Below are 23,758 nucleotides of genomic sequence, written 5' to 3'. Positions count from 1 at the left end.
GATAAACCAATACACGTTATAATAATTTATCATTTATATTACTATTAACGATTAGTTATTTTGCATATGAATTAATAATAATTATAAATACATAAAAACATATGGCTTTTTGGAATTGAAGATTAACAATTTTACAATGATTATCAATTAATTTTTATCTAATAACTAATAATAATAATAAATGGGCTATTTCAATAATTATTAGAATAATTATCAATGAAAATATCAGGATTGATATTCTTTTTCTGAGATACTGGAATAAAAGAGCATTAATAAAAGAAAATTATAAAAAATCAGTTCTTAGCGTTTCACGCAGTTAATTAACAAATTAAATATTTTTATTTATTTAAATCTATTTAATTTATTTAAATCCTCTTTTTTTATCACGGCACTTATAGCATTGTGATAAAAAAGTGACTCTATTCCTTTAAACTAAATTATTTTTTTATAAATCCATTAATATTCAATACTATATGTTTTGTTGAGGCATAGATTATATTTTTTAAAATTTTAACAAAGTGTGTTAAGACTTTTACATCGGTCTACGATGTCTAACAAAAACATTCAAGTTGTTATATTACCTTTTTAAATATATTTTTTTAGTGAAAAATCATTTATTTTAATTGAACACAAACAATTAATTATTTATTACAATTTTTTGTTTATTTGTACTTGAGAGCCATAGTATTTTCTTGCTTTTGGTTTTATATCCAATATTATGTTTAAAAAAATGTATCCATTCTCTTAATTTACATCATTAAGTTTTTTTTTTTTTTTTTTTTTTTTTTTTTTATAATTAACAATTTATAATTTTTAATTCCATTGTTTACTTTTAATAATATTTTACAACTAAATTTAATAATTTATCAACTAATTTACAAAAAATTCATTCTCATTAATTTATTGAATTTTTTTTTATTTATTTTAAATAAATAAATGATTTACAGAAAAACATTTAATTTATTTGAATTAAAATAAATAAAACGAAATACTATAGCTTTCATGTGAAAATTCATTAAAAACAATCTAGCTAATTAGTTTAGAATAGTGTCTTTCAAAAAGTCATGCCCATATACATTATATTATTTATTCAATAGGAACTATTGTATCTATAACTATTGTTTATTGTTTTATATTTATAGCAGTTGCTAATTAATATAATTATTTTTAATTACTTGTTCATCGAATAAGATTCTTATCACAGTAACATACAGCGATGCTCATGAGAATAACGATACTAAATATATACTATTAATTGTTTCTTACATACTTTTATAAGGTAACTAAATATAAAGTAAAAAAAATCAATACTCAATATTAATTAACTCATTAATAATGTAATAAAAATAATATATGAATTTTCTGAAGCACAGTGGCGTGTAATGCACAAGTATAAGCGACTTTTTTTATGATTACTTAAAACTTACGGTTATTATTATAATTATTGTTTATTTATCAATAGATTATTTTATGTTATAAGCACAATTTTATTATCAATTAATCTCGCTTGTTTTTAAAATTCTGAAAATAATAAATAATCCAAATTTTTTGGATTTAATTATTAATTTATCGATTCGTCAACCAACCTTCATTCTTATTATTATATTATATATAATCCAAGAAGTGAAAGATCTGAGTTTAAAGAGCCACTGTTCAAATCGTTCAAATCAAGGTAACAGATTTATTAAAAAAAAAAATATTATGACGAAATTATAAACATTCATTTAGGAGTACTGAACGTGTATGTATGTTGTCAAGTATGTAAGAGTGACATTTATTCAAGACTGTACGTTCGCTAAACGAGTTGGAGTTGTGGGTTGCAGATCCATTGTTCGACATACCCATCCTGCGATGTCTACATTCTCGGATTCAGCTTTTTTGATCCATTCATGGCTCTACAATATCAGTTTATTAATATTTTATAACATTTTTTTTAATAAAAAAAATTTACTCAATTATTTTGAGTCATTAAAAAATTTTTAGAGGATAATTTTAATGACCAAATAAAACATGAAAATTTTTTTCCCATTATATGATATAAATATACTTACCATAAGTGTTTTTAAATCAGCACGTTCTGCTGGATTTTTCTTTAAACAACGGTCAACAAAATCAGTAAAAGAGTCTGTAAAAATCCCAGCTGGTAATTTGGGTGGCGGTTCATTAACAATATAATCCAGCAATTCAAAGATTGCCATGGGTCGTGGGCTACTTGCACCTATAAAAATAAAAAAATTATAATGTAAGTAATTTATATTATGTTAATATGGAAAATAAAAATTTTCTTAAGGTAGTTTTCATGATACAATATTGTCAAAAAATTAAAATAAATATATAAATAAATTAATCTCGGCTTATCGATGGTCAATCGAGTTCAAATTTTAAGGCTAATTGCATCCTCATGTCCTTAATAAGTGTACAAAAATTTAGAATTTTCTGACGGTATGTCTTAACCACGATAATTACCTTAAGAAACATATATCTAGATTATAAATTTTTAAATTAATCTTACTATGAGCTGGCGATTGTGTAGGTGTCGATTTATTATTAGCAGTCGTATTTTCTAGATTTTGTACAACTTGCGGTCCAAATATCGATATCAATGTTTTAGTATCTGGTGGTGGGATAGGGTACATTCCAATAGCCATTTCAACGAGTGATAATCCCAGTGACCAGATATCACTTTGTACCGAATAATGAGTACCTTGCAATCTTTCAGGCTGTAAATAAAAATCACAAAATTTATCATCCTTTTATTGACAAACTGCTACAATATGAAAAAAAAAAAATAGGGTAAATATTTACAAGTGGGATCAATCATTTTAATTTTAATTTTTTTGAACGAAATTTCTATTTGATTTTATTGATACGTTTTTTTTTTTTTTTTTTTTTTTAAAAAATGCATAAAAAAGTAAAATTGATAATCATAATTTTACAAAATTTTCAAAAAAATTTATAAATTTTTTTTTAAATTATAATGTTCAACTTTTTTTTTTTTTTTTTTAATTGTTCGTTTTTTTATGTACTTAAAAAAAAAAATTTATCAAAAAAAGATCAAATAGAAATTTGATCCAAAAACATGAGCCAAATTTTTTTTCAACTTTTAAAAGCAAAAAAGCTATTGAAATTTCCACTTTTTCCTTCCACGACATTTGTTATCATGAATCCGCCATAAAAACAAGCAGAATAAAAAAAAAATTTTTTAATTTTTTTTTCACCTAGATTTGGCCAAAAATAGGTTTGTCCCCACTTGTAAATAATTACCAAAAATAGTTTTATAAAATTACATTTAGTCATTTTTAGTGTAAAATTTTACAAATTTATTTGTCTACAAAAATAAAAAAAAATTTTATTAAAATAATAAAACTTACCGACATATAACTCCGAGTGCCTACAAATGAATTAGCCATTGAATCAATCAATTGTCCCGACACTCCAAAGTCACATATTTTTATTTCACCAGCACTGTTAACTAATATATTACTTGGCTTAACATCACGATGCATTATTGCGTGTTTATCTCTCAAGTAACTCAGTCCTTTGAGAACCTAAAAAATAAATAATTAACATAAACACAAAACGTTTTTCATAAATTTGAATCAATTATAGAATATTTATATAATCAACTTAACTATATAAAACAATATAAACAGAAAACAAAAATCAGCAATATTCAAGTACTATAATCAAACCTCAATGGATCAGTATCAACATTAAAATTAATAAACAAACAAATAAATAATAAATAATGGCATTCGCAGGGCCATCATTACTATCAACAAAAAAAGGGTCAACTCTTCAGTTACAAAAGAAAAAATTAACCGACGACGAATTAATAGACCTGCATCAAGAACTGCAAACAGACGACCACATAATCCCACTAGACGAGCTGTCTTTAAAACTAAATACCCACATTGAAACCGGATTGACCAACGAAGAAGCTCGATTGCGTCTCGCTCAAGAACCTAACGCTCTTTCACCTCCAGAAGTAACTCCTGAGTACGTAAAATTATTTAAATCTATGTTCTCTGGGTTTGCGATACTACTGTGGATTTGCGCAGGGCTCTGCTTCATAATTTACTTCGTAGAAATACTGCTGGTCCACAACGAGGAAGAGGGCATAGAATGGTTTGGAATGATGGTCGTTGTAATAATTGTAATATCCGGTCTGTTTTCTTACATCCAAGAAGGAAAGAACTCACGTGTGATGGAGTCGTTCACCCGAATGGTGCCAACTTTCGCACTTGTGATAAGAAGCGGGGAAAAAAAATTGATTCCCACCGAGGAAGTTGTCAGAGGAGACATTGTTGAGATAAGACTGGGTGATAAAATACCAGCAGACATACGGATAATACGATCCGTTGGTTTGAGAGTCGAGAACTCGAGTATCACCGGTGAGAGTGAACCGATTCCGCGGTCCGACTATCCAACAGACCCAAATCCTCTCGAGTCACAAAACGTTGCCTTTTTTTCCTCCTACGCGGTCGCAGGCGAAGGCACGGGAGTAGTTATTGCCACTGGAGATAAGACAATGATAGGCCGGTTGGCTGGGCTGACCACTCAAGTCTCCAAAGACGAAACCCCGATAGCTAAAGAAATAAAACACTTTGTTAAAATAATCTCAATAGTTTCTCTAGTCTTCGGAATAATCTTTTTTACAGTTTCGCTGGTCGTCGAGAGAAGCATCATGAAAGGGTTCCTTTACTTGCTGAGCATCGTAATATCAAATGTACCCGAGGTTTTGCTCGTCACAGTGACAACAAGTCTGACTCTGACAGCCAAAAAAATGGCCAGCAAAAATTGTCTCGTCCGCAACTTGGAAGCTGTTGAAACGCTTGGAAGCACATCGACGATATGCTCCGACAAAACCGGCACGCTGACGCTCAATAAAATGACCGTCTCGAACATTTGGTTTGGAAATATTCGCCACCACGTTTCAGCGGTTCTCGGTAATCTGGGAGTCGAGCGTGACTTATTGCTCGAAAAACCAGCATTCAATTCCGTGATAAAGGCCGTTACTTTGTGCCTGAGAGCTGAATTTCGTGTCGACTCGGATTTATTCGTACGGATCGAGGATCGTGATGTTATTGGCGACGCGTCTGAAACGGGAATAATAAGATTCTGCGAGCATATCCACTCTACGAAGCGATACCGCGCGAATTATCCTAAAGTAGCTGAAATTCCATTCAATTCGGTTACCAAGTATCAACTTTCGATACACCGCGACGACAAGGGCTTCAATATCTTCATTAAAGGAGCGCCGGAGGTTATAATGGACTTTTGTTCGGACATTTTGTCGATGGACGGAACCACGAGACCTTTGACTCCGCAGGACATTCTGGAAGCAAAACACGCTTGTACTGAAATGGGATTTTTAGGTGAGCGCGTACTTGCATACTGTGATTTTTTCTTGCCGTACACAGACTACGCTGAGAATTACGAATTTGATACTTCAACGATTGAGAAATATAATTTTCCGATGAGAGGTTACAGATTTATGGGGCTGTTGAGTTTGTTGGATCCTCCAAGACCTTCAGTGCCAGACGCAGTCCATACTTGTCGTGCCGCTGGGATTAAAGTAATAATGGTGACTGGTGATCACCCTGTCACTGCGATGGCTATCGCAAAAATGGTAGGAATCATCGGCGAGGGCCACGAGACACGTTTTGAAAAATTAATCCACTTGGATAACAAATTTAACAATAATAACAACAACAACAACAACAAACTATTGACTGTCTCTTCAAATTCAAACAGTGTCGAAGAGAATTACAAGGCGGTGATTGTAACTGGAACAGAGTTACGATTTATGACTGACAATGATCTGGATAATCTTATAAAAAGTTATGAAGAAATAGTATTTGCTCGAACGTCGCCCCAGCAAAAACTAATAATCGTCGAAAGCTGCCAAAGGCTTGGAGAAATAGTTGCGGTTACCGGTGACGGAGTTAACGATTCTCCGGCGCTACGCAAAGCAGACATCGGTATTGCGATGGGTGTAACAGGATCGGATGTTGCCAAAAACGCAGCAGATATGGTGCTGATGGACGACAATTTTTCATCAATCGTTACAGGAATTGAAGAAGGTAGACTGATTTTTGATAATTTAAAAAAATCAATCGCTTATACGCTCACTTCGGGAATCCCTGAAATGTTACCGATGTTAAGCGGACTGATTTTGTCAATTCCTCTGCCTTTAGTCATGGAACTGGTGCTGTGTGTTGATATTGGAACAGACATGCTCCCGGCAATAGCGCTGGCTTATGAAAAACCCGAGTCAGATATTATGAAGCGTCCTCCAAGAAATCCACAGTATGATAAACTAGTTAACAAGCGACTTATTTCAGTTTCTTATGGACAAATCGGTATGACTCAAGCACTAGCGGGTTTCACAAATTATTTTTTTATACTCGGTTATCATGGCTTTTTGCCGGGAGATCTGTTCGGTCTGAGACAGGATTGGGAGAATAAGAACATTGATGACTTGAAAGATTCTTATGGCCAGATGTGGAGCTACCAGAGCCGCATGGAGCTGCTGAGCGAAGCGAGAACTGGATACTTTATCTCGATTGTTACTACTCAAATGATTGACTTGCTGATGTGCAAAACGAGGAGAAATTCTCTGATTCAACAGGGAATGGATAATTGGTTCTTGAATATTTCATTTCTTTTTGAAATACTGTTGACTGTTTTTATTTTATACACCCCGGGTATTGGAAGAATACTTAAAACGTTCCCTATTGATCCTTACTGGTTTCTACCTTGTTTGCCTCTTGGATTATTTTTGTGGGCATACGATGAATTCAGAAGATATTGTATCAGAAATTATCCAAAGAGTATTATTTATAGTGAAACTTACTATTAAAGTTATAAATAAATTGTTTAAAAATAAAAGTGTAAATTTGTTAATAAAGTATTTGTAATTTATAAGTATTTAGGCTTACTGCTGATGTTATTGTTCCTAGAATTGGTTCGGGTATACGGCCTGCTTTTTTTAAAATCAAGTCCAGTGACCCACCGTCCATGTACTCCATACATATACTTATTTCTCCATCACTATAATTATAAGCAAATAAATTTTTGTTAATAATTCTCGTTACTAATGCCAAAAGCATATACAAAAAATTTTTTTCCTTCAACCAACCTAAAAATGTTTATAAAATTCAGATCTGTAAGAAAAATGAACAAAAAAAATTTTTTTGCATAAGGTAAAAGATCTCATTAGTGGCACTTTTTCTTTCAATGAAAAAATGTTCTACTTGGAATAAAAATTAAATTTTTTTTGACCTAAAGGTCTTCAAAATTAGAAATAATATCGCGTTCCAGATGCCATAAAAGCGTATACCGACAAAAGGTCCTAGTGAAAAGTCGTAAGGGTGTATAAAAATTTTTTTTTCGAGAATCGACGTATTTTTGTCCGAAATGCAAAAAAAAAATTTTATACGCTTTTATGGCTTCCGGGATCCACCTCGGATGCCATAAGGGCGTATAATAAAAATTTTGTTTTTTTTTTTCTAAGTCCAAAAAAATTTTTAGTTTAAAGAAAAATTTTTTTTTGCATTTCTGCACATTTCATGGAAAAATACATCGGTTTCCAAAAAAAAATTTGTTTATACGCCCTTATGGCATCCGAGGTGGGTCGCGGGAGCCATAAGGGCGTATAAAATTTTTTTTAGCATTTCTCGACAATTCGAACAAAACTACGTCGATTCCCGAAAAAAAATTTCTTTTCTTACAGATCAAAATATTATAAACATTTTTAAGTTAGTTGGAGTGAAAACATTTTTTTTATACGCCCTTTTGGCGCATAAGTAACGTGAATTATTTTAAATTAATTTTATGGATTGCTTTATTGACTTCCTTGATACACTAGAGAGTGTGTATTGATATAGCCATTATCCGGATATCAATGTTGACTGAGCATTTTTTTTTTTTTTTTTTTTTTTTTTTTAAGGAAAAATGTCGCTTATTTTTATAACAATAAAAAAAATTATGCGATAAAATTAATTTAACAAGTATTGTTATCTTCAAAAATTTTAATGTTTAATCAAATAAGGGTAAAAATAAAATAAAAAAATGACGCAAAAAAAAAATGATTTATAAACTGAATAAATTACCTGTAAAATGCTCCGTAAAATCCAACAATATGAGCAAAATTACACTCATGAAGTACTTTAAGCTCACGAATAATTTGTTTCTTAATCGCTGGCTTAACTTCTAAGTGTATTAACTGAAATTATCAATAAGTAAATAGATCAATGATACATAAATCAATATTTTTTTTTTCACAATGAAAATTTATTTACCTTCCGTGCCATAATCAAACCATATTTTTTATGCCTGACTTTCATGACAACACCTCCATTGCCAGCTCCCAGCTCACCCAGCTTTTCAAAATCATCATCACAGAGCTCGCCGACTTGCTCCTTTTGTCCCAAGAAACTCTCTAAGCGTTTTCTCTGCTCCTCGTCCATTTCTAACTCTTCTAATCTTTCTTGTATCGCATCGATACTGATTTTTCCCATTACACCGCTGAAAAATTTATCAGTTAATTAATTTATCGAATTTTTACTACTTAATATATTTATAAATAAAATTAATCTTACTCAGGTATTACAGGTGGTTCCGGGTAGCTTGGAAGAGGAGGTACTGGTGGTGATGGAGATACCACCGGTGCCGGTTCAATAGAACCAGCAGGTAGTGTTAAATTCAATTTATTTTTCGACATTATTTTTTTATATCAACTTTTTAATTAAAATTACTATTTTTTTTTTTTTTTGTTTTAATTAAAAAAATTCACTTAATTTATTTATTTACTTATAAGCAAATTATTAAAAACTATAATTCATGACTTTACAAATAAATTTTTTTTGTTTAATAAAACAAATTACTTTTAAAAAATTTTTAAAAATAAAATAAATATTGTTGACTCAAACAATAATTAATTGTCAATAAAAAACTAACCAAACAATTACTTTACTAAAACTTTTACCGAATATAAATCAATAAAATTACTTCTTAATTTTAATTATTGATTAAATAACTACACAATTAAAAATTGAGATTAATTATTCGAAAATTAAACTTCAATTGTTCATAAATACTTATGTATTTATCGCCAATTGTTATTTGTCACTCAGAATAGTCTCTTTTTTATTGACAGCTACGATCACTTCTGCCAAAGTTCCTATTCACCCCCTAAAAAAATTTTAAAAGCGTAAAAATAAAATACGAATAAAAAAAGCAATTAAATTAATATCAAAATAAATATTTAAACAATAGAAAAATTATTTAAGTATTTTTTACTTACTGTATGCATAAATCACGTGTAATTGGAGTAATCAGTAGAAAAAACGCTTTAAGAACTTGCAGTAATTCGAGTGTAGTACAGAAGATTTGAAAAAGCCAGAAGATGGCGCATTCTTCCCGGAAATTCTAGTTGCGTTGAAACAACGTCCTTAACGTCGTTTTGATCGGTCTTTCTCTTTCCCTAAGCGTATCGCACGAAGGTATGTTCGATTTTGTATTGCTGTAAAAAAATCTAATTACATCTTTAATTAGACAAAATATTAATGAATAAAAAATTCATCAAATAAAAGATAAAATTTTCAAATTTTATTTTAATTAAATAGTTATTGTTCAAATTTCGACAGAGTGATAAATATTTAGTGTCAAGTAACACGTTGCATTCATCGTTGGCTTGTTGCTTGCGTTCATATTGTTTGTAAGGTTAATTTTATTAATAGTGTTTTTTATTTGTAGACAAAATGGGCCGTTATTCAAAGGAGCCGTCTAATATCACCAAATCGTGCAAAGCTCGCGGTTCCAATTTGAGGGTACATTTTAAAGTGAGTATTTAATTTTTTTTTTTATTTTTTTATAATGTGCACTAACCTCTAAATTTTATAATCTCAACTGGTGACTCGACACCTTCTACAAGAACTGTGTACTGATAGCAACAGACATCCTTTTGTTCATGTCAAGTAAATTAAATGAATGGAGATGTAGAAAAAATTTATTTCATTAATTAAAAATTACGAGTTAAATAAATTTATAAAATTTATTTGGCAGACATTTAAAATTTTTTTTTATTAAAAAACAATAAAAAGTAAAATTTCAAATGTAGATAATTTGAAATACTATGAGTGGAATTTTTCAAAAATATTTTTTCAGTTCTATTTTAATTAATGAAATCAATCAAAAAGATTTCAAACGTCTGTTGATTTCAGTATCGTTTAAATATTTATTCCTAGAAATTATTTTATTTAAAAACATGAAAATTATCAGATGGCTGCTGTTCAGAGTACTGTCAATAACTTGAGTAGCTTGACAGTCAAGCTCTTACACCTAACTTTGAATTTGTTGCAGTCAACTAGTCAGACTGACTATATTCCGAATTAATAGTAATAAATTACTAGAACTTGGAAAATTGATATAAAATATAATTTAAAAGAATTAATTTTACAAATTTTAAAATTCCGAAAAATATAATTTTGAATAGAGAAAAAAACTAAAGCTATATTTATAGAATCTTTCAAAGTTTCAATAAATTAAAAAACATAACAACGAAAATTTTTACGCCAAAATGAATGAACAGATCACCACTCATTTAGCCGAAAAATGTAAATATATAATTATTTAGATGAGTAATTTTCGGCCGAATCATTATTCGGATGAATATACTTCAGAAAGAATCTTTTTCGAAATTAAATTAATTTTAATTCTTGAGGAATATAAGATTTAAGTTTATCTATATTTAAGAGCTCGGTGTTTTAAAATTTACAAAATTGTTTTTTGGCTGATATTCTATTCAAACTAATGTATTTTATAAACTTTGAATGTAGCGGAATTTAAAATTTTCTAAAGTTTTGATAATTCGAAATGTTGTCGATCTGGCTGATTGACCGCAATCCGCTCGTATTACCTTAATTAATAATTTAAAAAAATTCAGTGCCTACATTTTTCACTTTTTTGATTTCTGATGATACTTATTGAATAATCACTTGAACTATAAAATTCCAAATATCATTTTTTCATTGCATTAATAAAAAAATTTATTAACGAGAATCAACAAATAATTTATTCATCAATTTAAAATTACAGAATACCCATGAAACAGCAAGAGCTATTAAAAACTTGACTCTGAGAAGAGCTCAAAAATATCTTAAGGCTGTAATGGAACACAAAGAGTGCGTCCCATTCAGACGATTCAATGGTGGTGTTGGACGTTGCGCTCAAGCTAAGCAGTTTGGGACGACCCAAGGTAGATGGCCTAAGAAATCGGCTGAATTTTTGCTCCAGCTTTTGCGTAACGCCGAGTCCAATGCTGATTATAAGGGTTTGGATGTTGATAGATTGGTTATTGACCACATTCAGGTGAACCATGCTCCGTGTTTACGTAGAAGGACTTACCGTGCTCACGGTCGTATTAATCGTAAGTTTCATTTTCAAAATTATTTTATGTATTTATACGACTCTAAGATTTAAAATTAAAGTTTTAAATAAATTTTTAAAGATAATTCAAACTTTATTTGAAACTGTAATTCATGAAATTGCTTACTTAGTGATTTATGTACATTGATAATTTTAATTTATATTTTTTTTTATAGCTTACATGAGCTCACCTTGTCACATTGAAGTCATTTTGACTGAAAAAGAAGACGTGGTTACCAAAGCCACCGAAGAAGAGCCATCGAAAAAGAAATTGAGCAAAAAGAAGCTTGCCAGACAAAAGGAAAAGATGTTAAGAGAATAATTTCACCTCATTCTCTTTTGTAATCAAGTTTTAATGGTTTATAAATCAATAATAAAACAAGAAATTAAACATCCATGGACTTGAACCAGGTTATCTTTTATTTATTTTTGGTTTTATTATTTATTACCAATTGGTTTAAGTTTTTTAAATCCCCAGTAATTTTTTTTTTTTTTTTTTTAATTATTTTTTAGTACTTAATTAATATTAAAGCTTATTAACTATTTTTTTTTTTTTTTTTAACATGAAAATAATGAATCAGGATTTAAAGAGGAGGTCCTTTCGCTCCAATTGAGTCACAACAACCGTAGTAGTCAATATTCGATAAATTAAAATAAAAAACCGATAAAAATTCCTTAAATTAAAAAATAAATAGTATATGAGACATTAATCGTTGAAATTTTGAAAATTAAAAAAAAATTTTCGGCAACTATTTTTATTATTATAGTCTTGTTAGTTAATGGAATCAGGATATTTTGCATACTATTGTCAAGATAATTTAATGGAGATTAATTTGACACTTTTCAAAAATTGATTTAGTGCAATAGAAACGGGGAAAAAAGATCAAATTAGGTCAAAAAATTTTCCCTTCCATCATGTTTTTTTTTTTTTTTTAATTTGGAAGAATTGTCGGTCACCGAATGCAAATGGCTAGATAATTCAGTTTATTTTATTAATATTTCATAATTGTAAATTTTTTTTTCCAAATTTTCACGGTAAAAAGAATAAATTAAACTTCACTAATAGATAAGGACTTTAACTATTAGATAAAAATTGATTTTGTGCATAATCTAATATTTTTTATTTAACATTGATAGCGAAAGGACCTCTTGAATTAAATTTTAAAATTATCATCCAATAACACAAAAACGATATTTATATTATAATCTTTATTTTCAAAAAATGAATTTGTGATTTATCACAAATAATAATATCTAAATGCAATAAAATTGCGATGTTTCTAAATAAAAAGTTATTACATAATAATTTTAAATGTATAGTAATAAAATAAATTGAATGAATAATGCAAGAAAAATTAATAATACAAAAATATTGGAGATACGGTTCGAGGTGTTTTTTCTTTTCATATATAATAGAAAAATTGAGCGTTTCTATAGATCTAACTATACTATTAAATATCGATAAATTTGTAACATTGATCATTTTAATTATTAAAATGATTATTATTATTTATTATTTAATTTTCTCACACATTCAATACCAAACATTTTGAGTAATTATTATCAGCCATTCAGATCACGCTTGTGACACTCAGTTAGTCTTATAACATACAATTAATGAATATAATTATTATTTTTTTTTTTTTATTGAAGAAAATATATCTAGACTACGTTAATCTCTACCCTGTCTGATGAATTTTAGCTACACGTGATTTTCATCTCCATTATTGTTATTGTTATTTTTCTACGTTTAGAAATGCTCTTATTTCACAAATGCTTTGTGTGAACTATACATGGAATATTTAAACGTTGACTTTTTTATTTGCCGGTGTCAGGAAAGTGGTTCACGAGTTGTGTTTGGTAAAAATAATGATAGTAATCCCCCTCCTGAAAAAAAAAAAATTTTTTTTTATTATTTACTATAAATTACTTAATGTTTAATAATAAAATAAAATATATAGAATTACCAATAAGAAGAGCAGCCACGATAAATGTAGGTGCAGGACAATACATGTCTAACAACTGAGCTATGACGATATTACCAATAATACCGCCAAGTCGAGCCGCTACCATCGAAATAGCGATACCAGTGGCACGTAAATTTGTAGGAAATACTTCGGTGATAAGACAGTCTAGCGCCGCGTTACCACAACTTATTACACCGCTGAAGAATGCTGATACTATTACGTTGTGTACTTTGTTATAAACAAAATATAATCCAACAGAGCAAGCACCTGATGACAGTGTACTGAAAACTGTAATTAGAAATAAGTAATATTTAATTAGTTTTGTAAAAAATTTTGGTAATTCTTTGCAGTGGCAAAAGGGCGTATAAATTTTTTTTTTTTTTTTTTTTACTAATCGCTTTATTAACACTTTATAATTTTAAAAATAAAAAAAAATTTCCAAAGCCAAAAAGGCGTATGTTTTAACTTATACGCCCTTTTTAGCTTTAGGACATTGAAAATTTAGTGACCTAAAGCCAAAAGAGCGCATAATATTTTTTTGCCGATTGCTTTGAATTGTAATTTATTTGTCACTAATTTTGATGCAGGAATTGAAAATATATATTGATTATTAAATTACAAATAGGTATTTTTAAAGGTTATTAAGATAAAAGACTCAGTTATTGATACTTGCAATTTTAATTTAATTAAAAAAAACAAATCAACTCTAATAAATTAATAAATATAATTTTTTAATTATAAATTTTAAGGAAATTTATTTTTTTTAATTAGAATAAAATTTTTTTACCTTCTTACAATTTTAATAAGAATTCTGTTTATAATTTTAATTGAAAAAGAAAAAAAAACAGAGGCGCGAAATTAAAAAATATTAAATGATCTGGATTAATTTTTTAGAGTTAAATTGAAAGTTTTTTTTTACGCCCTTTTGGCTTTAGGCTAAAATTTTTTTAAAGCTAAAAGAGCGTATGTTTTGAGTTTTGCTCTTTTGGCATCAGTAGGTTGAAAAAAAATTTTTGAGTAGTTTTAAATTGAATGGCGAAAAAAAAAATTTTTATACGCCCTTTTGGGATTTGGGTCGCGAAGTTATTTAAATAATGAAAATATTAAATATAAAAAAAATCTTACCAAGGAAAAACTTTCGGCCCAAACGGTCCATACCAAGAACAGCAAGAATATTAGCCGGTATCGCCGAAGCAACAGTAATAAGTGATTCAATAAAAACAGCTTCCCCAATTTTGCTATCGCAAGGTTGATCTTGCTCAGTAATATTATTCTTAACTTTAATATAAAATTCAGTAACTTGACAAATATCTGTATTTTGATTAGGATTACGTTGATTAAAAAGATCAAAACGGTTAAATAATTCCGGGAACCACATCATAAGACCATAGTAACCAATGTGAAATGTAAAATTTATAACTATAGATATCACTGTAAAACGCAGTATTGGTGATACAAACAATTGTTTACTATTATCCATAATATCACCAAACATAATCTTGTACTTATTTTTTTTCTTATTATTATTATCTTTGGTACCACCACCGCTAGCAATGGTGCCTCCTGTACTCTTAATGGGCTCTACGACATTTTTGCTGTTGCCAAAGTCGTCGAGGATTAACTCTTTAACCATGTAACTTTCACGTGATTTTCCAGTATTAATAGCGTATATATTACGGAATATATTCAGTGCCTCGTCGTATCTACCGCGTGATAATAAATATTTTGGTGACTCCGGCAGTAATAACAATAGTCCCGCCACGATGAATGACGGAGCAGCGCAGATCAGCAGGAAAATTCGCCAAGAGTTGAATGTGAATGAAGTACTTGTGATACCGATGTCATGTGGAATTATCAGCCACGCTAGTCCAGCGACAAATAGATTTCCCAGGGTCCAAAATGCTGCCATGAATGACAGCATCGAACCACGCTTTGATTTTGGCTGGAATTCAGCAAAGTATGACCAGATTACCGGTCCACTGCCACCTAAACTGTTTATTTCATTTTTTTTAGTTAGTTATTTCTATATTTATAGAGTAAATAATATTAATATTTTTAATACTAAAGATTTTCATTAAATTTAGCTGTCACTTAACAATTTTTTTAAATATTCTTTAACAAATAAATTATAGCAAAAAAAAAAATTATTAAAAAAATCAACTTGTAGAAATTTTAATAAATTAAAAATGCAATCTTTTGAAAATAATTTTTTTGTTAAAAAAAATTAAAAAATTCTCAAGTGACAGCTAACTTTAATGTCATTAATAAAGAGACATTTATTTTTTTTTAATAAATACTTTGAGAATTAAAAAAAATTACATCTGACAATTTTTACGATTAAAAAAAAAATATTATTGAGAAATTTATGTGTAAAAATTAATAATAAAAAAACTGAATGAAATACAAGATAATATTTTATCCCACGCCAATATATATCTATATATTTAATGTTTATACATATACTGGCAATAATAATTTTATCCTCGATAAAATTTTATCTCGGACTGAAAAACTAGCCCTTAATCTCTTAGTTATATAAATTAATTTTTGACGTATAAACCACATTGATATGTACAAAAAAAATAAATAAATGAACAAATTTTATCGCAAAATTCGAATCTATTTATAACTACTTGCCGGGTGTTAAAACCAATTTTGCAATATCTGACTAAAATCAAGAATATAAGAACACTTGTTGATGTTGTTGTAAATTCTATATATTAATATGATAATTGTTATAAGTTTAATTTTCTATATTGCCTGAAATTTTAGCCACTAAAAATTTATTTATTTATTTATTTATTACTTTTACATAAACCTAACAGCGATAGCCATTGACAGGGTCATTTAATACACATATTTGGCGTTAAGTGATACAAGAAACAATTTTTTGTAATTTTCTATAAAACAATATTTTATAATAAGAATTAAGTTACTTATATATACTAGCTTTTATATTATTTGTGCAATTATTATAAAGGAACTCTGTAATTGGCTCAAAGCTGTTTTCATTATTTTATAAATAAATAAATAATAAATGAACTATTGCCGAAAACCACATGAAACATTAAAAAGGCACAAATTCAGATCTAGACCTTCCCAATGATACTTAATTTAATTTAAAAATTATTTTATCATATCAATACGCCGGAGACAATATTTTCCTTATTCTCTTAATTACATAGCTAATTATTTGAAACTAAAAATTTACTGCAGTTTTTTTTTAATTAATCAAGATATTTTTTTTAATAACTTGTTAATTTTTTTTTTTAGTTCTTATCCTTTAAAAAAAGAAAAATGTCTTTTACCATTAAAGTAATAATAATAATAATAATAAATAAACTTACGCAGCACCGTTTAAAAAACGGAAGAACAAAAAAAGTTCATAAGACTGGCTGAAACTGGAAGCAACAATGCATAAAGCGTTCATAAATGAGATAACGATAAGAACTTTGCGTCGGCCCAGTGCATCCGCGACTGAACCCCACGCATAAGCTCCTGCCATCATCCCAATGAATATGATTGAGCTGAGCCATCCCTTGGCCGCGGTACTCAAGTTCAAGTCACATTGTGCACTTGGCAGGATAAAGGACATAGAAATTACGTCCATCTCCTCGCTCGTACTGACGAACCCGCATACCGCCAGCAGAAAGTAGTGAAACTTTCCATATTCTATTTTATTTTTAAACAATAACAATTATCATAATTATTATCTCGATTTTTAGTAATCATACTACCTAATTAATATTTATGCTGTATCAATATTAATGCAGTATAAATACTTATTTGGTTATCAGTAGTTTATTTAAATAAATAACATGACATTAAAGTTAGCTGTCACTTGATTATTTTTTTATTTTTTTTAACAAATAAATTTCTTTCAAAAAATTATTTTTAAAAAATTGCATTTGTGGTTTTTTTAAATTTCTAATGTCAATTTTTTTTTATAAATTTTTTTTGCCATAATTTATTTGTTACAAAAATTCTCAAAATTATCAACTATCTGCTAAGTTAATTTTCATGACATTTAATTTAGTTGTCACTTGACAATTTTTTAATTTTCTTTAAGAAAAAAATTTGTAGTAAAAATTATTTTTAAAAAATCGCATTTTTAGTTTATTAAAATTTCTACAAGTCCATTTTTTTAATAATTTTTTTTTACTATAATTTATTTATTAAAGAAAATTTTAAAAATTGTAACAGCTAAATTTAATGTCATTAATTTTCATATTAATGACTATTAAACTAAATTATGATTTAATACTCACCGGTTAGTTCGATAGCTTTCTCGAAGTCAGCTTTTATGTATGATCCTTTTTCGGGGTCTAAGGATTTACCTTTTGACCCAATACCTGTGTTAAACAATTTTTTTATATTATTGATACTATTATAGTTTTTCGATAGTTCTATTTTTAATTTTGAATTTATTAATATTTACCGGCAAGTTCTAGGTCTTTTGAACCGCAGCCGTTTAGACGATTGTCCTTTACATCACACTCTGAAAATTAAATTTTAAGTTTTTTTATTTGTAAATTATATAGAAAAAGTTAAAAAAAAAAAATTTAATTGTAAAGATATCGATTTTAAAAACTATAAAAGGTATTTTTTTTTTGAGTTCCAAAAATAGATTCAAGGTATTAAAACATTAAAACTCAATCGGATCATTTTATATAAGTACTAGTTGTTATTCGCCCGCTTCGCTGGGCATTTTATAGAATTGTATTTTTAGATTTAAACTTGAAATTTAATTAGAGTATTGTTTTGACTTTCACAAATTCCAAATTTCATCGAATTAGCATATACCTTTTATCCATGTAATTATTCCAGCTAATATTCATTGTAACTTTCAATGTGCAATCATTATAATGTTTGCGTGGCTTTTTTTCAAAGATGAATAATAATTGACACGAAGAAAAAAATTTGAAATGAGAATTTGGAGCCTATAGGAGCTATAGCTTGGAAATTAAAAAATTTAAATGTTAACACCCGCCTTCGCAAATCCCTGTGAGGTGAGCTATCATAAAATTTGCCCATCGACTTTTTCTACATCTCTTACAGAAGATTCCTACCAAATTTGGAGTCTGTAGGGGTTATAGCTTGAAAATTAAAAATTTTCATTGTTAAAAGCCACCCCCGCAACCCTCTGGGGGGGTGAGATATCATAAAATTCATTCATAGATTATTTCTACATCTCTTACAGGAGATTTCTATCAAATTTGGAGTCGATAGGCGCTATAGCTTGAAAATTAAAAATTTTCATTGTTAAAAGCCACCCCCGCAACCCTCTGGGGGGGGGTGAGATATCGTAAAATTCATTCATAGATTATTTCTACATCTCTTACAGGAGATTTCTACCAAATTTGGAGTCGATAGGACCTTTAGCTTGAAAATTAAAAATTTTCATTGTTAAAAGCCACCCCCGCAGCCCCCATGGGGGGGGGGGGGTGAAATATCGTGAAATTCATTCATAGATTATTTCTACATCTCCTACAGAAGATTCCTACCAAATTTGGTGTCGATAGGAGCTATAGTTTAAAAACGGGAATTTTTCATTGTTAACGCCCCCGCAACCCCCCTTGTGGGTGGAATTCCGTAAAATCCGTTCTTAGCTGACCTCTACTCGGCGAAAGGAATATTCCTACCAAATTTCAAGTTTCTAGGTCTGATGGTTCCCGAGATATCGTGATGAGTGACTATATAGATAAGAATCTCTTATATATATATAGATAAAAATGTAATATTAATTACATAAATATATAATTTTTAATCAATCAAAAATAAGTTGAGATTAAAAAAAATCTATTACAGAAAATAAAATATTCAAAATATAAAAATAAAATTTAATACTTGAAATAAAAAAAAAATTGACCGGGTTTGACTATGGTGATAAAAAATCAAAATGTTAATCTTTATTTTAATGATTAATCATTTTTAGGTAGATTTCTTTATAAATCTATCTATTGTAGCCGGTGTCATGTCGTAATTTAAAAAAAATTTATGTCGTAAACTAAAAAAAAAAAAAATGTCGAAAAATGGCATTGGCTCAAAAGTTTATGTATGTATTTATGTTTTTTAATTTATTCCGTGATTTTGAAAATTTTTAAAAATCTTTCAACGAAAGGCTCTTTTTTTTTTTTTTTTTTTTTTTTTAAATAATTCTTAAGCCGCAAAAGATAGCTTAAATCTATCAAATTTACGTTAAAATTTACATAATTATCTTTAATTTAAGCTATTATTCATCGCCTTTTAATACTTTTTTCAATTTATTTTATAGTTGGGAAAGCAATTCCTATTTTTAAATAGTATTTTTGTCAATATTTAACCAAGAAATCTACCTATCCGTTTCGGGTGTAGCTGAATGGCATTTTTTTAATTATAGAATTAATTCTATTGTTTTTTTTTTAATTAAAATTTCAAGTAAAGATCTAACAAAATTTATTAAAATTTATCTCAATAAATTATTCATATACTTCAAAATTATTAAAAAAACTTCAAATTAAAATTAATGAAAAAAGTAAAATAATTTAAAAATTTTGTTAAATAATTAGAAATTTAATTATTGTTTTTTTAATAATAAAAAACAGCCCCGTTTTTAATAAATTTTTTTTTCTAATCAAAAATAAACTATTAACTTATTAAAATTACTATTGTTGGGCAATAATTAAATAATTTTTTTACAATAATTAAATTTGAAATTCAATTATTGTTTTTTTAAGAATATTAATTAAATAAATTTGAAATTTAATTATTGTTTTTTTTTAATAATAAAAACAGCCCCGTTTTAAATAAGTTTTTCCTAATCAAAAGTAAACTATTAACTTATTAAACTTACTATTATTGGGCTTTGAGTGTGGTTCACCTTCTACCATTCTACGATATCGACGCGGTTGTGTAAGTCTGGGCTTCGTAAAAAAAAAAAAAAAAAAAAAAAAGATTATGAGAATAAAATCAGAAACAATGAATTTGCCGGGTCAAATCAGTTATAGTATTGATAAAAGCGTGATTTTGGCGAAATTTTCCTGCTGATTCTGCGCTGCTCTGCTGCTTCTCGATGACGGGACTTGGTTTTGTGTTCACACGCGAGCTGTAACATAAATATAAAATAAAATTATTCGTTATAATAAAATAATAAATTTTTTATCATTTGAGTTAATATCTTTATGTATAAAGTTAAACTAAACTTAACTCAGTAGAACAAACACTGAGAAAACGAATGGTTGCTCTAAAAGAATGCACAAAGGTTAAATAAGATCAATTTACTACGGATGCATCTGTTGAATTACACTAAACTATTTAAAACTCATTTATAACCAACTTATAACTTATAATATACGATACTTGTTCATCGCTTAAATAAATTCTATAATTAAAAATAATTATTCTTAAAATAAAATTTTTTGCAATTATGTAATTTGTAATAGCCATGCAAAGTAGCACGGAAATATTTTTTTATCTCTCTGACAGATAAATGAGTAAATAATTAACATTGTTTGAATATATTAAATACTATCATATTGTTGGCGCGTCTGATCTTAAAAATTACAGTTATTTTATTTTATTTTTTCAGATCATTAAAATTAAATATAAATATTACGCTGTAAAAATAATAAAATTATTTTATAGATTATTGCTAGACAATTTTATTTTAAAGCTTATTTATATAACAACAATTTTTAATTGTTTTTAATATTTTTAATGCGATTATTAATAATTTATAAAGTAAATAAGAAAGATAAATTGTTTTTTATTAAATGAAGAAATAAAAAAAAATAAAGGGCCGACCGTGACAGGACTCGAACCTGCAATCTTCGGATCCGAAGTCCGACGCCTTATCCGTTAGGCCACACGGTCATGTTGAGCTCTTAACAACGTAGGTTTAATATTTCCTTTTATTTTCTAGTCATTGTTATTGATTTGATGAGTTTTATGCTCTAGATTCTTTTAATTTACTATTTACTCAATATTTTTTTAATTATCTTTCCGGTTTCATACAACTTTAAAAAAAAATATTAAAAATGTAATTACAAGAGAAGAAATAAATCTATTATTATGATTAGATTTGTTGATAATACTTTAATAAAAAGAAATTAAATTTCTATCAATTCAAGTGCATTTTACAGCGTAAAATTTTAAAGATAATGTATTATTAATTCCTTGCCACAATTTAATTTTTTTTACCAATATAAAATTGCTTATTAATTTATTTAAGACATTTTTACCAAATTTATCGTTAGCGTTAATTTTTAGTATAGTTAAAAAGTTTATCAAAAGAGTAATTATATTAAAATTACAATTTTTAATTGATATGATAAAACTTAAAAAAGCATTGAGAAAAAAAATTTATTTTGACAAAAATGAGCATTGTTGTAATAAGGAATTAATTTGTTGAAAATTTTCAACAATCTTATTTTTTAGCTGAAGAAATACAAATTTTTCTCATAGTAACTTTCTTGTCTAAAAAAATTTTTTTGATTTGAAAAAAAAATTTTAAATAGACCAACATAAAATTGCTTATTAATTTATTTAAGGCATTTTTACCCGATGACTTGAATATAAAATTTTGTATAATATAATATACATAAAATATATTTTTATTTGAATTTAATTTAAATTTGAAATAATTATTATTCACTGAGGGACAAAATTTCTTTTGAAAAAAATTAGCAATGCTGTAAAAATTTAATTTGTTGAAAAGTTTAAACAATTTTATTTTGAGCTGAAGAAATATGCATTCTTTTAGCAATAAATTTTTTTTGTTAGAAAAAAATTTTTTTGGTTTAGAAAAATTAATTTTAGATTTACAACTTGCGAATTTTCATCCAAAATTATTTTTTCCCAATTCTAGAAATTTTTTTTCAACAAGAAAGTTACTGAGAGAAAAATTTATATTTTTTTTGAGCTAAGAAATAAAAATGTTTGAAATTTTCAAAAAATCAATTTTTTACTATAACATTGTTTTTTTTTTTTTTTTTTTTTTTTTTTTTTTTTTTTTCAAAAGAATTTTTTTCTCTCAAGAAATTTATAGTTACATCAGTAATTTTAACGCTTTATTAATATGTAAGCATACGTAAAGATTTACCGTAGTAGAAGAAAATATTATTAGTTGTTTACAAAAATAACTTTTCTTTAAATACCATCACTATACTATACATATTTTCATTTTTTCCGACACTTAAATAAATATTTTTGTACTGAAGTAAATTTATGTCACAGAATTTTTTTTTTTAATTAATAGAATAATCTTTAGTATGATAAATTTCATTGACCTGAAGAATATATTTATTTTAATAATGAATCAATTGTTAATAAATTATTTATTAAAATTAATTTGTTTTTATTTTTAAAGAGTGAAAGAATGTTTTGCAAATAATTATAAAATTCAAATTGACTTTAATGTTTAGAATATTTATTTTCTTCGGACTGTAAATAAATCTAAAGAAGTTTATTTTTGTTCTATTAAAATTTATTTTAAAAATTTTAAATACTCAAACTCTACTAATTAACAAATAAAATTCAATGATCATTTTTGTCTTTTATTTAATTGATTAACAATGAATAATTTTTTAAAATAAAAGTAGTAACATTTAAACTAAAAATGATAAAAATTTGATTAAAATGTAGACTTTATTATTAAATAATTAATTAAAAATAATAATAACTAAAAATATAAATAACTTTTAATCTCAATTGTCGCTAAAAATTAATATTGGGTAATAAAGTATAACAATTTTTAGAAAAGCGGATACAAAAAGGTCATCACGAACGGAAACAGAGTATTTCAACAAATCCGTGCAATATTTTCAATGTAACATTATACATAGTCATATTTTTTATAACACAATATAAAAATTATCTTTTATCAATTTAATGCATCAGTAATTCATTGAATTGTCTTCAACGGAGGGAAGAAATAACAATTTTAAACAAGTGTAAAAACTTGTATTAATTATTAAAATTTTTAAGAAATATAAACTAATAAATAATTTTCCCGATAATTGTTTTATCTTTAAAGATGTTCAAGTTTCAATTCCGTAATTAGCACTGACTGATACAAAAACTTAGAACCAGGCAAGGACGTAATAATTAAAGTGACCATAAATGAATCCACGATCAAGACAATGTAAACAAGTGAGACAGAAAAAAACATAAATAAATAATAACTATTCTTGTTTATAATCAGAAGCAAAATATCTTGTTGCTCGCGTTTTAACTGATACCTGATGCGTAAATTAATCACTCTGACACTTCTCTGTTTCAAGTACACTTTTTTTTATTTTTAATGGTTTTTTTTTTTTTTTCTATTTATTTATTTATCAATATTAGTATTAGTATAATTATTATTATTTTCATTGTAATTT

General features: G+C 27.2%; 4 protein-coding genes and 1 non-coding gene across 7 annotated transcripts in view; 2 read left to right on the top strand and 3 right to left on the bottom strand.

Annotated features, from left to right (window-relative positions):
* Positions 1-1,429: 1,429 nt before the first annotated feature.
* Dsor1 (mitogen-activated protein kinase kinase 1) lies at positions 1,430-9,198 on the bottom strand. Its single transcript, XM_074251077.1, has 8 exons — positions 8,607-9,198; positions 8,307-8,532; positions 8,118-8,230; positions 6,945-7,056; positions 3,372-3,548; positions 2,513-2,720; positions 2,052-2,218; positions 1,430-1,895 (listed from the first exon to the last, which is right to left on the bottom strand). Exons 1-8 carry the CDS (start codon positions 8,726-8,728, stop codon positions 1,779-1,781), a joined length of 1,242 nt encoding a protein of 413 aa, XP_074107178.1. The 5' UTR covers positions 8,729-9,198; the 3' UTR covers positions 1,430-1,778.
* LOC141532504 (sodium/potassium-transporting ATPase subunit alpha) lies at positions 3,926-6,894 on the top strand. The gene has a single exon (XM_074250871.1). The coding sequence runs from the start codon at positions 4,022-4,024 to the stop codon at positions 6,863-6,865; it is 2,844 nt and encodes a 947-aa protein (XP_074106972.1). The 5' UTR covers positions 3,926-4,021; the 3' UTR covers positions 6,866-6,894.
* Positions 9,199-9,762: 564 nt separating the features above from the next.
* Rpl17 (ribosomal protein L17) lies at positions 9,763-11,840 on the top strand. The gene is made up of 3 exons (XM_074251078.1): positions 9,763-9,848; positions 11,104-11,434; positions 11,610-11,840. The coding sequence occupies exons 1-3, from the start codon at positions 9,768-9,770 to the stop codon at positions 11,753-11,755; spliced, it is 558 nt and encodes a 185-aa protein (XP_074107179.1). The 5' UTR covers positions 9,763-9,767; the 3' UTR covers positions 11,756-11,840.
* Positions 11,820-23,758, bottom strand: part of LOC141532626 (synaptic vesicle glycoprotein 2B) — a 28,934-nt gene continuing 16,995 nt past the window's right edge. For all 3 annotated transcript variants that reach the window (XM_074251076.1, XM_074251074.1, XM_074251075.1), the window contains exons 2-8: positions 20,233-20,484; positions 17,839-17,898; positions 17,669-17,752; positions 16,748-17,072; positions 14,526-15,391; positions 13,401-13,688; positions 11,820-13,320 (exon numbers count right to left, since the gene is read on the bottom strand). In XM_074251076.1, the coding sequence (XP_074107177.1) occupies positions 13,265-13,320; positions 13,401-13,688; positions 14,526-15,391; positions 16,748-17,072; positions 17,669-17,752; positions 17,839-17,898; positions 20,233-20,269 (1,716 nt within the window). In that variant the 5' untranslated portion in view covers positions 20,270-20,484 and the 3' untranslated portion in view covers positions 11,820-13,264. The remainder of the gene's footprint in view (positions 13,321-13,400; positions 13,689-14,525; positions 15,392-16,747; positions 17,073-17,668; positions 17,753-17,838; positions 17,899-20,232; positions 20,485-23,758) is intronic.
* On the bottom strand, positions 21,179-21,251 carry Trnar-ucg (transfer RNA arginine (anticodon UCG)). Its single transcript has one exon. It is a non-coding gene; the product is annotated as a tRNA-Arg (tRNA).

Source organism: Cotesia typhae, unplaced genomic scaffold (assembly GCF_013202065.1).
Source record: "Cotesia typhae breed Kobodo isofemale line unplaced genomic scaffold, CoteBio_Ctyphae contig_65, whole genome shotgun sequence".
NCBI lineage: Eukaryota > Metazoa > Arthropoda > Insecta > Hymenoptera > Braconidae > Cotesia > Cotesia typhae.
The sequence above is the reverse complement of the archived record's forward strand: the minus strand, read 5'-3'. Positions and strand labels throughout refer to the sequence as shown.